The sequence below is a fragment of the Ahaetulla prasina genome, chromosome 3 (assembly GCF_028640845.1).
Source record: "Ahaetulla prasina isolate Xishuangbanna chromosome 3, ASM2864084v1, whole genome shotgun sequence".
Classification (NCBI taxonomy): Eukaryota; Metazoa; Chordata; class Lepidosauria; order Squamata; family Colubridae; genus Ahaetulla; species Ahaetulla prasina.
In genome coordinates, this window is record NC_080541.1 from 108,437,913 (window position 1) to 108,453,313 (window position 15,401).

The following is a 15,401-nucleotide window of genomic DNA, read 5'->3' on the forward strand; positions in this document are numbered from 1 at the left end:
CAGGTTGCTTTGCAAAAAAATTAACCTTTTGCTTTTAGTATAATTGACTTGCACCATGAAGAGCTTTAAAGGGGACAACTAGTACTTTACTGGTACTACTTGCCTCAGCTGCTATCTACTCATTGAACAGGAAATATGAGTTTAGAGTTCCCAAGGTAAAAACCAGTTCTGCAGAGGAGAGCACAACCCTGTCCTGCACTAAAATGGTATCTCTCTGTAATTGGATGGCTTTCAAATCCAGAGCCACTTTGTTTTACCTTAATTCGTTCCTCTCCATCTAGGCCTGAGCACCCTCCAGATCCAAATAAAATTTAATGATACCATTTGATTGGCTCACTGTCAAGTTATAATCAGCAGCATACTAATGACCTTACTGCCATGTTGATGGATGAGCTCACCCATGCAGATGTTAAACAGGAGCAGGGAAAGTGTAATGAGGAATATAGGACCCTATCTCTCCGCCTTCCTACAACTGCTTACTTGGGAATTCTGGGAGTTGAAGTCCACAAGTCATAAAGGGGCCACAATTTGCCACCTCTGCTTTAAGAAGAACTAATTTAGAGTGGGTGGCCCCAAAAGGCATAATGTTCAATGATATTGAAGGACAATGGGAAATCAAGGAAACCCATGAAGGCATCTTCCCTCCTTTCCTATCTTGTCTAAAATCACTGGAAAGTATAATCAGTGTTGTTTCCATGCCTTGCCCAAGACGAAAAAAGATTGAAATGTATCCAGATAGCCACATTTATTATTTGTGTACATTTTTATGCTTTCTATCCAAGTTTGGCCAGAGCCATCTTTGCACTTTTCTCACACCTTCTAGGTTTCTTTCCCCATGGTGTCTTGTTGCTTTATCTGGTGTACATGAGAACATTCTGTTGTTCTGGAAGTCATGTGTGTCTTATTGTGAATGCATCAAAATTGCTACTTTCCACTAGTTGCATATGCTGAATTTTTCCTGGAAAAAGATTTTTTCTTTTTTCACCTGTTTTCATTGTCTATCTTTCCCACATGTTAATTCACATTTATGTTATTCACATTCCCTATTTATACTATGAGATTATATATTGACACTGTAGGTAGTTCTCGACTTGCAACCACATTGAACCCCAAATTTCTCTTGCAAAGTGAGACATTTGTTAAGTGAGTTTTGCTGCATTTTAAACCTTTCTTGCCACAGTTGTTAAATGAATCACTTCGGTTGTTAAGTTAGTAATACAGTTGTTAAGTGAATCTGACTTCTCCATTGACTTTGCTTCTTGGAAGGTTGTAAATGATAATCCTATGATTCTGAGACATTGCAACCATCATAAATATAAGTCCATTGCCTAGCATCTTAATTTTGATCACATGACCATGGGGATGCTGCAACAGTCATAAATTTTTTCAGTGTTGTAACTTTGAACAGTCACTAAACAAACTGTTGTAAGTCAAGAGGCTACCTGTAATTTATGGTTCATTAATTAAATGTGGTTATCATTATCTTAGTGATTCATAGGTGATATTATTTAATATATTGTCATAATGCTATTTAACATACATGTTGATTTGCAGGTCATTTTTTTAATTAGCCAAAAGCTTTACTATATATTTTTAAAAGAATGACTCAAATTGCTGCAATACAGTTCAATCCTCTTGGGAGAATTGGTGAGTCATTAGATGGCTCAATTCATATGTTTTCATTAAAAATAGTATATGAATGATTCCTCTTCAATTAAAAATTCCTTTTGGAAATGTTTTAGCTGAGCTATTAACTTCAACAGTTATCAGGCCCAGTTAAGACTTTTTTTCTTCTTCTTTCATGTATTCTACAAGATTCCCAGGAGACTTCTTAGAATATTTTATCTTTAAAATTCATATAGTCCTTGACTTACAACAATTTGCTTAGTGACCGTTCAACCTTACAACAGCACTAAAAAAAGGGACTCGTGTCTGTTTTTCACACTTATGACCATTGCAGCATCCCCATGATCACATGATTTACATTTGGATGCTTGACAACTGTCTCACATTTATGATGGTTGCAGTGTCCCAGAATCATGTGATCATCTTTTGCAACCTTCTGACAAGCAAAGTCAATGGGGAAACCAGATTCACTTAACAACAGTGTTACTAATTTAATATGCAGTGATTCATTGTAAGCCGCCCTGAGTCTTCGGAGAAGGGCGGGGTATAAATGTAAACAAAAAAAAAACCAAATATGGCAAGAAAAGTCATAAAATGGGGCAAAACTCACTTAGCAAGTTTCTCACTTAGCAACATACATTTTGGGCTCAATTGTGGTCATAAGTGGAGGACTACCTGTATTCTGAGCCAAAAAGTATCTCCCTATTTTGTTGCTAAAATATAAATCCCTTATATATTAGGAGAAGCTTTTAAAAATTATCAAAAGATTACAGAGTACAATGTGCCATAACATCACAATGTGATCAAAGATAGATTTATATACCAAGTCTTATAAAGAAATAGCTAACTATATTTATTTGAAATATATAGAAGACCTTTTATTAGAGTTTGAAGACCTGGATGTTCTCTCAGGAATGGGATGTGGAGTTTGGGTGAACCCATTGATGTGATTCTGTATGTTTTTGTGGTCTGAGTTAGGTTTGTTTTAGCCACTACTATTCTACTATCGTTCTTTCATATATATATATTTGGGGGGGGGGGCTTTTGTTCTTCATAATGTTCTGGAGTCAACAGCAGCCATATAAACAAATACATCAAACATACAAGCTGGCTAGTCAGCTAGCTAAAGGGAGAAAATTAAAATTTACTTCTTAGGGAGCTGAAATAATACGCATAGTTTATAGTTTTTCTAATCTAATTGTTTGCTTATTAAGTTCAAGCCTGGTTGAAATGTACGATTCAAATGCCTGAGTAACACCATTTTCTTCTAAATCAAAATACATCCTTTGGTCAAACATCTTTGAAATTCCTCACATAGGGTTATGTTGATATTTACATTTTTAATGTACAGAATATTTTCAGTGTCTTCCTTATACAACTTAATGTTGTTTTCCAAAGTTCTGATTAGAATATGTAAATACACTATAAATATATAACAATCCCCTATATTATAGACCTCTTGTGTGTTAATCCAGTATCAGGAGATACTAGTGAAAATAATATTGGCTGCTTTCTGTCAAGCTTGATTCTAGCCTCCACCCCCCCAAAAAATGTTGTTTTGCATTTGATTCAGCTTTTGTTGTTTTTTCTTTGAGATTTTGTACATTTAATTTACTAATCTCATGCAAATGAAGCTGTACAGTTGGTGCTTCCTCTATCACAGAACCAAGCAATTTCAGCAGAATGACCTTGACCTTGACCTGTATTCTGCAGCCCAGTCCTCAGCATGTGCAGTGACTGAATTTCTTCCTAACCAATTACCGTATATACTCGAGTATAAGCCGAGTTTTTCAGCACGTTTTTTGTGCTGAAAAACGTCCCCTCGGCTTATACTCGGGTCTATACGGCTTATACTCGAGTTTTTGTTTTTTTTTAAGCCCCTCGGCTTATACTCGAGTATATACGGCTTATACTCGAGTTTTTTTTTTCTTTTTTTCACATTTTACCGGACGGAAGCCCTGCCGGTGCAGTGAGAGGGCGGGGCGGGGGAGCCGCCAGCCTTCTCAGCTGAGGAGGAGGGTTTCAACCGGTAGGTGCCTCATTTCCACCTCGACATACTGAGTCCCCAGTTTACCCCAGTTTTTGGGGTAAAATTGGGGACCTCGGCTTATACTCGGATCGGCTTATATTCGAGTATATACGGTACTTTAAGAAATGGAATTCAAGGGAAACTCCAGAGGTTGACGAAATGCACCAGGCATACATTCCCTAGGGGGCATCTCTATCCAGTGAATGCACTTGTTGACTATCTGCTTGAATGAGTCCCTCAGCCCAGAACTGATCTGACAGTCTAAGGCTCTTTAAACATATAGATATGTATAATTTTGATTGCTATGGCCACCCATCCATCTCTGATTTTGAGCTGCTTACAGGAGTTTAAATATATAAATTAAAAATAAGAATAGAAATAACCAGGGTAGGGAAATGGGGAAGTGGGGACTGTTATAAGAAGACCCATGATAATTAATAACAAACAAGTAAAATAAAAACCAATGGAGTCACATCATGTCCTAGGCCCTTAGAAACAACCCTTTAGGTCTTTAAGACTCTCTTTTGGGTTTCATAGATCTCAGGGTAGAAATAAGTGATTTTTTTTACTACAGGGCATGAAAGTGTAGATATTATTTTGTTGTATATTTTGAGGCTAAAGTTGAATGGTTTGTGCTATACATACTTCTACAACAGAGAGGAGAATGATATGTTACATCTCATATTAAATGCATTATAAAGTGCATATCTCATCGATACCTGGGGTATTGAAACCTGAGTGGAAATTGGATGCACACACCTAATAAGGTCCCTAAAATCAAGATTTGTATATTGGGGATATCTAAAGCAAATATGCCTAAAGCAAAAGAGAAAGTGATGTGGTTCTGCAGTCATGATCTACAATGGGTTCCTGCTTGAAAACAATTGAGTATGCAGTATCTTTCAGCAAGTGGAAACTTCCAGGAAATTCTGAAGAAGATCATTGCAGCTGTGAATGGTCACATTTCAAATAAGAAAGAGTAAAGATTTATTACAATAGAACAGACAAGTCTCTGTAAGGAAGAAGCATTTCCTCGGGAAATAGGAATGATAACAGAGCCCAGAAACCATTTTCAAATCCTTATGGAAGAGATTCTTGAATTTTCAGAAAGAAAAATAGCACTGTAGAGTAAGATGAAGTTGAGTCTTGCAGGATGACAAAGAACAACTTTGAGAGTTATTGACTCACTACTGTGAGAATTCGAAACAAATTGATGCCAATTAGACCTGTCACCTGAAGTAAGTGGGATGCCTGACTTGGTAATGCAGACCTTAGATAGCTAGTTTGATGTAGTGGTTAAGATACCATGCTAGGAACTGGAAAACTGAGTTCTAATTCCACCTAGTTGGGTGCCATTGGGCCAGTGACTCTCAGTCTTAGGAAGGAAGCAATGGCAAGCCACTTCCAAAATCTTGCCAAGAAAACTGCAGTTGCCAGAAGTCAGCATTGAATCATAGGCGTGCGTATACACATCCCCTCCCCAGACGATGGAGACTTTATTACTGACTGCAAACTTCGCATGAGCCAGAGCTAACCTAACCTAATCTTAATGGGTTAACTTTACTTATTTTTTTTTATTAAATGTATTTTTATTAGGCAACCACCTAATAAAAGTGGCAAATCATTATTAGGCAACATTATTCTTCCAATCCTGCTCAAGTGCTGTCCTGTTCTGGCACCAACTTTACAGAGGATTTGGAGAAACTGGAACAATTCAGAATAGGGTGACAAAGAGTACCTTGGAACTAGAAACCGAATCCTATGAAGAAAGGGTTATTTATCTAGATCCATTTTACTCTGGAAAAGATAACTGAGTAGAGACACCATAGGATTCCTTGAATTCCTACAAAATATTTCAAAAAAAGATTAAGTCCTAATTTCTCTTGTTTTGGAATGCAGACAATGAAGTCATTGATTTAAGTCATAAAAAGCAGCTTCTGATTGAATGTCAGAGAAAACTTCCTAGCTCCTTGTGAATATAGTTTTCAAAACCTTTGGACTGCCTACTTGAATTTTAACATCCGTGTTCCCATTAAAGATGTTGCCAATGCTGTAAATGTCATCATATTTCTTAACAAATTCACAGCAAAGTAATGAAAATTTCTGTTAAAATCAGATTTTAAAAATGAAGAATTCAAAATCCTGCCACCAATCAACCATGTTTCATCTTTTTCTAAAAGCTTTATCCTAATGTTTGTAAGTAAAGTTCCAGGAGTAAAAAACTGAAATTGATTACGGGAATGACTTTATACAACACTGTTTATGGTTCCCCATTGTTTTCTTCTGTTAACTATTATTGACATTGCTTTTACAGTTCTGTGTGTCAACTGTCCAGGTTGCAAATCCAGGAAAAGAAACTTTTGGGACATTATTTTTATCAAAAGCATAAACTTTACTAAATAAACCACATTGGCACAGAAGAAGCAAAACCAGCTCTGGGGTTTACCACACAAAAGCAAGTGTAGTTAATTCTCCCTTTTTCTTATGGACCCACAGTCCAAAATGTCCACCAATCATACATGTTCATTTTGTTATAGGAAACAGTCTGCAACATTGGGGCATCTGCTTGGTGTGTCCTTGGGATGCCAGCAATGTCCCATGGTGCTGACGGATGCTTGAATATCATTCTCCTTCCCTTGCATTCCAACCATCCCCTCCCTGTTATTGTCAGGCTGCGAGCGAAGAAGTAGTGTAGGTGAAAGTGTGAATCAGTCCTGACATGCCAACCTCCCAGAAGAAGGGTAGACCTGAAACAATAGTAAACATATATACATTATTACTTAACAAGCAGCTACCACTGCAATCCCTATTGGAGCCATTGAGCATATTTATTGTGAAACCTCTTAACTAACCTAGCTGCCCTAACATCTGGAGCAGCCACCCATTCAGCATCTGCTAACGGGTAGCCTTTCCACAACACTAGATATTGTAGTTTTCCCTTGTGGCATCTGGAAGCAAGTATCTTTTTGACCTCATAGTGCTCTTCTCTCCTAACTAGGATAGGAGGGGGAGGAGGTTCTCTGACTGGTCTCAATTCAGAGTCTTAGAATGATTTTAAAAGATGCAATGAAATACTCGCTGAACCCACCTAAGGCTTTTTGGCAATCACAACTCCACTGCCACCCGATTTACAGTCTGGATGATTCGGAAAAGCCCTATATATTTGGGACCTAACTTTTTACAATTCCCCCTGGAGGGCTCTTTTCCAATCTGCTTGCCTCTTTTGACTCTCCTTAGCCTTATTCAATGCCTCACACACGGTATCCCACTTGGTTTTCAGAGTAGCCATCTACTCGGCTAATGACACTGATCCGGCATGGGCATGAACTCAGTTCCTGTAGCCACCTTGAAAGGAGTAAAACCTGTGCTTCTGTGCACTGTGAGTTATTATATGCCACCTACGTGAAAGGCAGGAATTCGGCCCAATTAGTTTACTGATAATTTACACAACAGCACAGGTATGGCTCCTATTGAATTAATATATACAGCTCCATTGGTACTAGGATGATAGGCGGAGCTAAGTCCCTGGGAGGAGCCTATCATTTTCAAATACTTCCACCAAAACTTTGACATGAACTGCACCCAGGTCTACGACCTTCAGAATCCCACCCTTGGCCACTCGTTCGCCTCCAGTCTCTTGCCTCAGCCCATTTTTCCTCCTCCTCCAGTCATTCATCCTGGCCAATGGGCCTAGCCAGCCCTCTGCCCCGCACTCTTCAGCCCAACCCATTCACCAATACACCTTTTGTCCCAGGCCTTTGGCTGCATGGCCTTTAGCCTCTACCCAATTAGGTAGCAGGCAGAAACCATGGTGCTTCTGCCTACCAGTGTGCAATGGCCAATAGGAGATCACAGGGGCTGTGGGGCAATTGGGGAGGCACAGCAGCCAAATGGTGGCGGGGCACATCTTCAGGCACAGGGGAAAGCAACTTCTGGCAGTGGGGGGCATGGAAGCCAAATAGCAGAGAATCATGGCTTCAGGTCCAGGGGAAAGTGGCTTCTGGAATGGGGTGGGAGGTGCGGCAGCCAAATGGTAGAGGCTCATGGCTTCAGGGGGGAAAAGCGGGTTCTGGCATGGGGGGTGGCATAACAGCTTAGTGGCAGTGGCGCATGACTTCAGGTTTGGGGAAAGTGGTTTCTGGCATGGGGGGCATGCTAGCCAAACAGCAGAGGCTCACGGCTTCAGGCATGGGGGAAAGCAGTTTCTGGCATGGGGGGCTGTGGCAGCCAAATGGCAGAGGCTCACAGCTTTAATAACGGGGGTAAAGCAACTTCTGGCAGGGACCAGGAGGCCCACTGCTTGTTCGGTGTCAGGCAGGCAGGGGCAGGTACAGGGTGGCGTGGGGTGGGAGGCCAGAGTCCATGAGCAGAGGCAACAGAAGGGAGGGGGGAAGGAAGGTGCTGCTCCACAGGATTTTTTTAAAACTGTCGGTGGCTCCAGGGAGAACAGACAATAAGCAAGCAGCAGGGTCCAGGGGGCTTCCATTTTGACTCCTCAAGGGAGGAAGGGAAAGTGGGAAGGAAGGAAGGAAGGACTCTATGGTGCTGGTTGGGATCTTGGCAGCAGCTGGATCTTGACATGTAGGGTTTATTCAAAAAGAAAAGAAAAAAAGAAAAATAAATCACCACAAAATGCTGCAAGAGGGATGGTAAGGGAAAAGACATACAGGCAGATTGTGACATTGGGGAAGAAAAAAATGAGGGAAATGAGAAAGAGCAATGAGAGAAGTTGAGATTGGAGCTTCTTGCAGCCTTCCACGGAGCTGGGGGTGAGAGCTGGGGGGGGGGGCAAGGCACGATATAATCACCCTCCCTCCCCTTCCTTCCTTACCCTAGCCCATGCCAGAAGCTGTGCATCACTGCCGTTTGGCTGCCGCGCCCCCCATGTCAGAAGCTGCTTTCCCCCGTGCCTGAAGCCATGAGCCTCTGCCATTCAGCTGCCACATCCCTCCATGCCAGAAGCCTCTTTCTCCACACCAGAAGCATTGCACCACTTGCACCATTCAGCAGCTATGCCCCCCTTGCCAGAAGCCGCTTTCCCCTGTACCTGAAGCCGGGCCCCACCACCATTTGGCTGCTGGAGCTCCCTCATAGCTGCACAGTCCCTCTGACTGCCTATCATGCATTGCACCAGAAGCACCATGGCTTCTGTCTGCAACCCAATTGGGTGGCGGCTAATTGTCCTTTGTGGCCAAAGGCCCCAGAAAAACAGTGTGTCTGCAAATGGGCCGGGCTGAAGGGCATGGGGTGGAGGGCTGGAGGGGAGGAGGGCCATTGGCTAGAGCGAATGACTGGGGGAGGGCCAGTGGAGGAGGAAATCTGGCTGTAAATGGGCTGAGTGAAGGAGGTGTGGCCAAAGGTGGGAGCATGAAGGTCCCAATCTGCTGCACCCCCTGGTCTGAGATAGTGTGCTTTGGGACCCAGTGTAGTCTGCAGATATGCTGGATATGCTATCTTGGCTAGGACCCGAGCTGAAGGAATCCTCAGGCATGCCACATAGTGTGCTTGCTTCGAGAACAGGTTGATGACAGTTTAAATTACTGTGTTCCCAGCACTCTCAGGCAACCTCATGATAAAATCCCATGGGTTAGCTGGGTTAGCTACCGATTGTAGCAAGGCTGGAGGCTTCCCCGGTAGGCATTTCATGCAGGCACAACAGGCACAGGACAACTGGCCTCATAGGTTTCAATGCTCTTTTTCATCTTTGGCCATCAAAACTGTCTTTTTACCAGGTGAAGGGTCTTCACAAACCCAAAATGCCCTGTGGGTTTTGTGTCATGGCTCCTCTGCAGGACCAAGCTTCTCTGGCTGGCTAGGACATACAATTTACTCTTCTTCCATGCCAAGCCCCCCCCCCCCATTGTCATCAGTCATCTTTATGTCTCTGGAACCACTCATCTGCCCCCCAAGGCATCTTTTAGCAGTTGCATCCCCAAGTTCCCAGCCAGCTGCGGAGAGACTGTTCTCTGCTGCCAAGCGAGCACTGGCACCACGAGCTGCCTGGATGGGATAACTACTTTCTCTCAGGTGCTCCTGTACTGGGGCATTTGAGAGAGGCATCTGCTTAGAAATTCTTTCCCCCTGATAAATAGCAAAGGATGAAATCAAAGCATTTAAAATACCAAGCCCACCAGACCTGCTTAGGGAGTAGCGTCCTTGGAGTCTTCAATGCCTCCAGGTTCTTATGGTCCATCCATACCTTGAATGCATTTCCATCCCATCCTTAGAGATGCAATACCCAGACAGTCTAGGCTGGTCTTGTGAAACTTAGATAGCTTGGCATATAACTTTTCTTAGCTTCTCAAGTACTGCCCTCACTATCCTTACGCGCTTTTCCGTACTGTCAGTATAAATTAGAATGATATTTAGGAACACCAGCACCCTTTATACAGGTATTTGTGCAGGACTTTGTTTATCAACTGCATCGCTGGTGCATATCTCTTCATACACTGCTTTTGTTAGACTCAATCCTTCACCACATACCTGTAAAATTTCCATTCGTACTTCCTTCTCTTTCATAGGAAATAAATTTATGTAAGAGCCCTGAAGAGGGGAAGGGGTGTCTTACCTTGGAGGTAACCAAGTGGTGGGTCTTTTTTTAAGTTTAAAAAAGGATCCTGTGCATACTCACCTACTTGTCTGAAACAGTGCAGGCATTCTTTTCATCTTACAGCTTCTTACAATGTTGACCACATCTGGCAATGCACCGCTATATGGTCACAAGAAGCTGCAATATGGAAGTACAAAAATGTGCCGCTTAAAGCAACAAGTGCTGGTGTGTGCATCTAAAGTATTTTAAAAAGTTGAGAGAGGACACTCACACACACACACCAGCGATCTCCAAGGTAAGGTAATTTTACAAATATTGCTTCTATTTCCATAACTGCTTTTCAGATTCTGTCCAAAGTACCTCCCCTGTTCTGGATTCTGAGGAAGCAAACTCTATGGGGCTTACAAATTTCACTCCATGCATCGATTGTCTGAAAACAGACATTCCATGGATGGAGTGTTCTGTGCACGAAGCTGTTTATTCCTGGTTGAGATCACATTATATATGGAGCTTAAATAAAAAAGATAAAGCCACCCACTAGTCAAATTTACCTCCTGCAAATCCATGCAGTTTACTTGGCAGCAGCACAGCAGTGGTGTGTCACTACTGCTGTCCTGTATGTTTTTCAATTTCCCAGTCTACCTTACAGGCCTCAGATTCTCTGGTGGTCTCACATTCAGTTAGGAACTAACCCTGTATCACTTGGAGCACAGACAAAGGTGGGACAATGCTGCCATCTGGTGTAACAATTTGGGAGTTTCTTCAGAAACCTAGAAGACAGGCAGGCAGGCAATTAGAACAATTTGCTTATTATCTGCATGATAAATTACATTTTCCTATAGCTGTATAAATAACAAGTAGATAAAACAATATGGAGAAAAGAAGGGACAAAGTTCAATACCTGAAATCCTGGGATATTCTCATGACCATAATAAAGTCTTATTCTGGGGTATATTCCTTATTTCCAGTCTGTATTTTCCCCTTTAGTTATTTCAGCATAAGATACTTATTCAGCATAGTTCTTAAGGAATAAGCACCACAAACTATAATATATGTAGTCCTTGGGTTACTCGTTCAGACCAACTCATTCACTGTTACAACAGTGCTGAACAGTGGCATTTATGACCGATCCTTGATGCTGCAGCTGCTGCAGTACCCCAATGGCCACATAATCACGATTTGGGCACTTGGCAACTGTCTTACCTTTACAACAGTTATAGTCTCTCAGTCACATGATGGCCATTTGCAACCTTCCTTGCTGGCTTGCCAAGCAAAGTCAAAGCCAGGAGGGAAAGTTTCAAGTCATTCCTCTAAGTCAGTGGTTCTCAACCTTTATAGTGCTGCGACCCCTTTAATACAATTCCCCACGATGTGGCGACCCCTTTAATACAATTCCCCATGATGTGGCAACCCCAACTATAAAATTATTTTCATTTTGAATTTATCATGCCTGAAGCTGTATTGGCTAGCGATCTGAACTGCTTGCGATTGCCTTGAGGACGGAGGCATTAAAGCGGAGACTACTCCCCTATTTAAGTTTATTGCGCCTGAAGCCAGATTAGGCTAGCGATTGGGAGTGATTGCAGCTGGCTTGAGAGGGAGACATCAGAGCAAAGATTTCTCTCTTTTTTAATTCATCGCGCCTGAAGCCGAATTCGGCTAGCGATTTGAAGAGCCTGCAGCTGGCTTGTGGAGTCAACCTTTGGAGCGCGATTCTTCGACTCGCAAGTATACTTCCCATATTTCCGATGGTCTTAGGCGACCCCTGGCAAATCGTCATTCGACCCCCAACGGGGTCCCGACCCACAGGTTGAGAACTGCTGCTCTAAGTTGCTGCCCTTTTTTCTCCCATGAAGCCCTACATGGAGTACGAGATCCTGGGATCTGAAATTCCACAGTGTGTATCTGCCTCTAGTATTCCTCCCCATAGGAACTTGTACTCCATAGCAATGACCCCCTTCCTGGCGGCCCCCTACCTTTTGCCTGCCCAGCCACATTCATGCCACAGCACTCCTTTCCACTTGCTCATAGTCACGCTGCACTGTGCTACCTATCCCCCTACCTGTACTTGCACTGCAGCACCCTCCCACCGAGCTGCCCTCCATAGCAGTCACCTGCTTGCCACCTGCTAGTAAGCAGTCATTGACTTTGTTGGAAGCCAGCAAGAAGTTGGAAATCCCAGTCACATGAAGTCCTCACTTAAGAGTCTGTAATCCTGGCTTATTGATAGTAACCAGGACTGCTGGGATTGCCATCATTAAGGGATGGAGATCATGTGGTGTCATATTTTACAACCACCTCATTTGAGTGATGGGAATTCTGGTCCTAATTACCATCATTAAGTGAAGACTAGTAGTTTTCCCCATAGCACCCCATTCCAACATGTTACACAATGTTTACTGGAGGCCGCCTCTGGCATTTGCTCAGATTTAACAAGCCACAACTGCCTGTTAAGATTAGGGTTCCCATGATTGTTTTGGTATCACACCCAGAAATGGGTTTAGGACTGTTCACCTCATACCCTTGGCTGCGCCTGCTTGGCCACCAGGGTTCCGCCTCCAGTCATTCACTCCTAACATTTCTCCTTTCTGACACGCCCCTAACTTTTCGCCCTTTTCGCAGTTCACTGTGATCGTCAGAGCCTTTTTTTTAACCTTTTAAAAGCATTTTTACAACCTATTCAGCCAAATAGGTTGTTAAAAAATGCTTTCAAAAGTTAAAAAAAAGTTTCTGACAATCGTGCAGCTCAGCTGTGATCGTCAGAGCCTTTTTTTTACCTTTTAAAAGCATTTTTTACAACCTATTCCTACCATTCAGATGGGAAAAGCAAGCGAGCCGGAAAGAAGCGGCAAGCGGGCAAGTGGGCGACCAGGTGATTGGGTGGGCATGGGCATGGGGGCCAGGGATTTTTGCTACCGGTTCTCTGAACCAGCCGCCACCATCGCTACCGGATCGGCTGATCCAGTCCGAACCAGGAATATTTCACCTCTGGAACAGTCCCATCCTGCCCAGCAACACTCTCAGATTCTGATTACATGTGTGGGATGTTGTATCCTTACACACCATGCCAGTGGTATACCTATACTCTGCACTAATTATGAATTATGGTTGTGTGAAAATTCAGAAAATAAGTCAGTTTTTTGAATTATTTAGAAAATTGATCCAATTTACATATCTCAACTGAATCATTATGTCAGAGCAATACAATTCAGATTTCTGTATCAGCTTCTGTGCATACATAGAAATGTTTTAATCATCAAAATCATTAGAAGGCTGCATCAGGTGATTTTCTATTTGTTAAATTAATTTGGGAAGTATGTTTGAAGTTATTCCCTGATCTGAAAATTTTTTAAGTCGTAATGTAAACTATTTTACATATCTAGCATAAGGAAATATACTAGATATGTTATAGGAACATCTCAGCAATATGTGAACAGAGACTACAACTTTTTGAAATGGCTTAGGTCATTGCCTCTCTTCTACCTCCAGGTAAGTTTCTGGTTTTGATAGTTTAAGCACTTTGGAGTCCCATGATGCAGTACTAGATGAAAAGGGCTTTTCAAACTGATTTTAAGGAAAGAGGCCAGTGAGGTTACAGTAAGGAATCCTTTTTCTCGTTTCTTTGGGAAGTTTTCAGGAATGGAATCCAGACAAGAGTATTTTAATTCACTTCATGTTCACATGCAAAGCTGATTCATCTAAAAGATGGCTGCTTATAAAATGACTCTATTATTTTTCTTTCTTTTTCATTCTGCTGCACTTTGGATCTGATCCCTAGAGATATATTGCTATATAGGAAACATCTGCCTCATTTATCTGAATATTCTTATATTTCATATAGTATTTAAAACATGGTTTTTTTGAAAAAAAAGTGTCCAGTGACCTGCTCTTCTGCATTATAGAATATTGGGAAAAAGATGTCCTGCCAACAGTTTACAGCAAATCTGGATGGATTAAATGATGGGAAAGATTTTGCAAAGGATCTGTTAAAGGTAATGCTATGCCCCAAAATGAGTCATTATGGTTGATAAAAGGCCAGGTGCCTGAAGCCGAGACCCTATTCACACTATACATACAGTAGTGGATGATAAGTTACTACTGCTTACATGCTGTGCCTGCACAGTCTCATTTTCATTCTTTTTTTTTTTTTTTATTCAAAAAGTTTTTATTAGTCAAAAAAGGTTTATACAAATACATATCAGGTATGGTAAATTTTCATTTTTCTTATCTAAAATAAGAATTTTACTCAAATTTTTTAACACATACAACAGCCATAAGGCAAGCAGGTGACACGAAGTAGCTAAGTTTGCAAATTTTAAATACGTAATAAAGAAGAGTCAAGAATAAACAGAATATCGTACAAAAGAGAATAAGGAAAACCAACACAATCCCAAATATCTTTATCACTTCCTAGTTTTGGATCTCAGAACTCTGGGTTCAGCCTGACCCAACTCCAGGGCCGCAACAGCGGCAGCCGCTTCAGCCCCATGATCTATAACCTCCCCTTCTTCAATTCCTGGGTCATCTGATTCCAGGAAGGCTTTGTGTTCCTCCACATAGGCCGTAGCCTCCGCAATTGTACTGATTTTTTCGTAATGCCCTCCCGGAAAATCATCAATCCCTCTGGCATCAGCCATCTGAAGCCCACTCCCTTCTGGTACAATTTGCTTGACAAAAAATAATATTTCTTTCTTTTTTCACGTACCTGTCTGGGAATCTGCCTCAGAATGGCTATCTCCCTGCCCCTGTAAATCAGTGCCCCACTCCTATGTTTTCTAAGAATTTCATCTCGCCTCTTCTCACAAATTTGACATGAACCTCTCTGGGAACTGCATGCGTGCGTGCATATTGCGAATTAACTCTATAAACTCGATCCACATCCCAATTCATGAAATCAACACCTCTCCCAAGAAATTCTCCCAACAATTTAGTCACAACATCTCTCAAGTCTTCTTGGTCCACTTCTTCCAAATTTTGAAACCTAAGGGCACGGAGAAGAATTGAGGAGGAGAAGGGAAGGGAATATCGGTAAACGTGAGTGGACTGCTCCGGAGTGCGGGGGGGTTTTTTCTCCCCTGCGGTTGGAAGGAGCACGAGTTATTCTGGAGAGAGGAGAACTTAAAATAAGAAGATTACCGGTTTTGTGGAGCTCTGGAGAGAAGAGGTGATGGAGAAATTTAGGAGGGAAGGTTTGAG

General features: G+C 42.0%; 1 protein-coding gene and 1 long non-coding RNA gene across 3 annotated transcripts in view; one reads left to right on the forward strand and one right to left on the reverse strand.

Moving 5' to 3' along the window:
- LOC131196001 (PH and SEC7 domain-containing protein 2-like) overlaps nt 1-14,922 on the forward strand; it is a 50,901-nt gene extending 35,979 nt beyond the window's left edge. Inside the window, exon 5 of the mRNA XM_058178367.1 lies at nt 14,108-14,922. Within this exon, the coding sequence (XP_058034350.1) occupies nt 14,108-14,233 (126 nt within the window). The 3' untranslated portion in view covers nt 14,234-14,922. The remainder of the gene's footprint in view (nt 1-14,107) is intronic.
- On the reverse strand, nt 5,993-15,042 carry LOC131196003 (uncharacterized). 2 transcript variants are annotated; one of them, XR_009154594.1, is made up of 4 exons: nt 14,911-15,042; nt 10,898-10,975; nt 10,287-10,382; nt 5,993-6,402 (listed from the first exon to the last, which is right to left on the reverse strand). It is a non-coding gene; the product is annotated as an uncharacterized LOC131196003 (long non-coding RNA). The 2 variants fall into 2 exon arrangements; XR_009154595.1 differs by lacking the exon at nt 10,287-10,382 and having other exon boundaries at nt 10,757-10,975.
- Between the last annotated feature and the right edge of the window lie 359 nt (nt 15,043-15,401).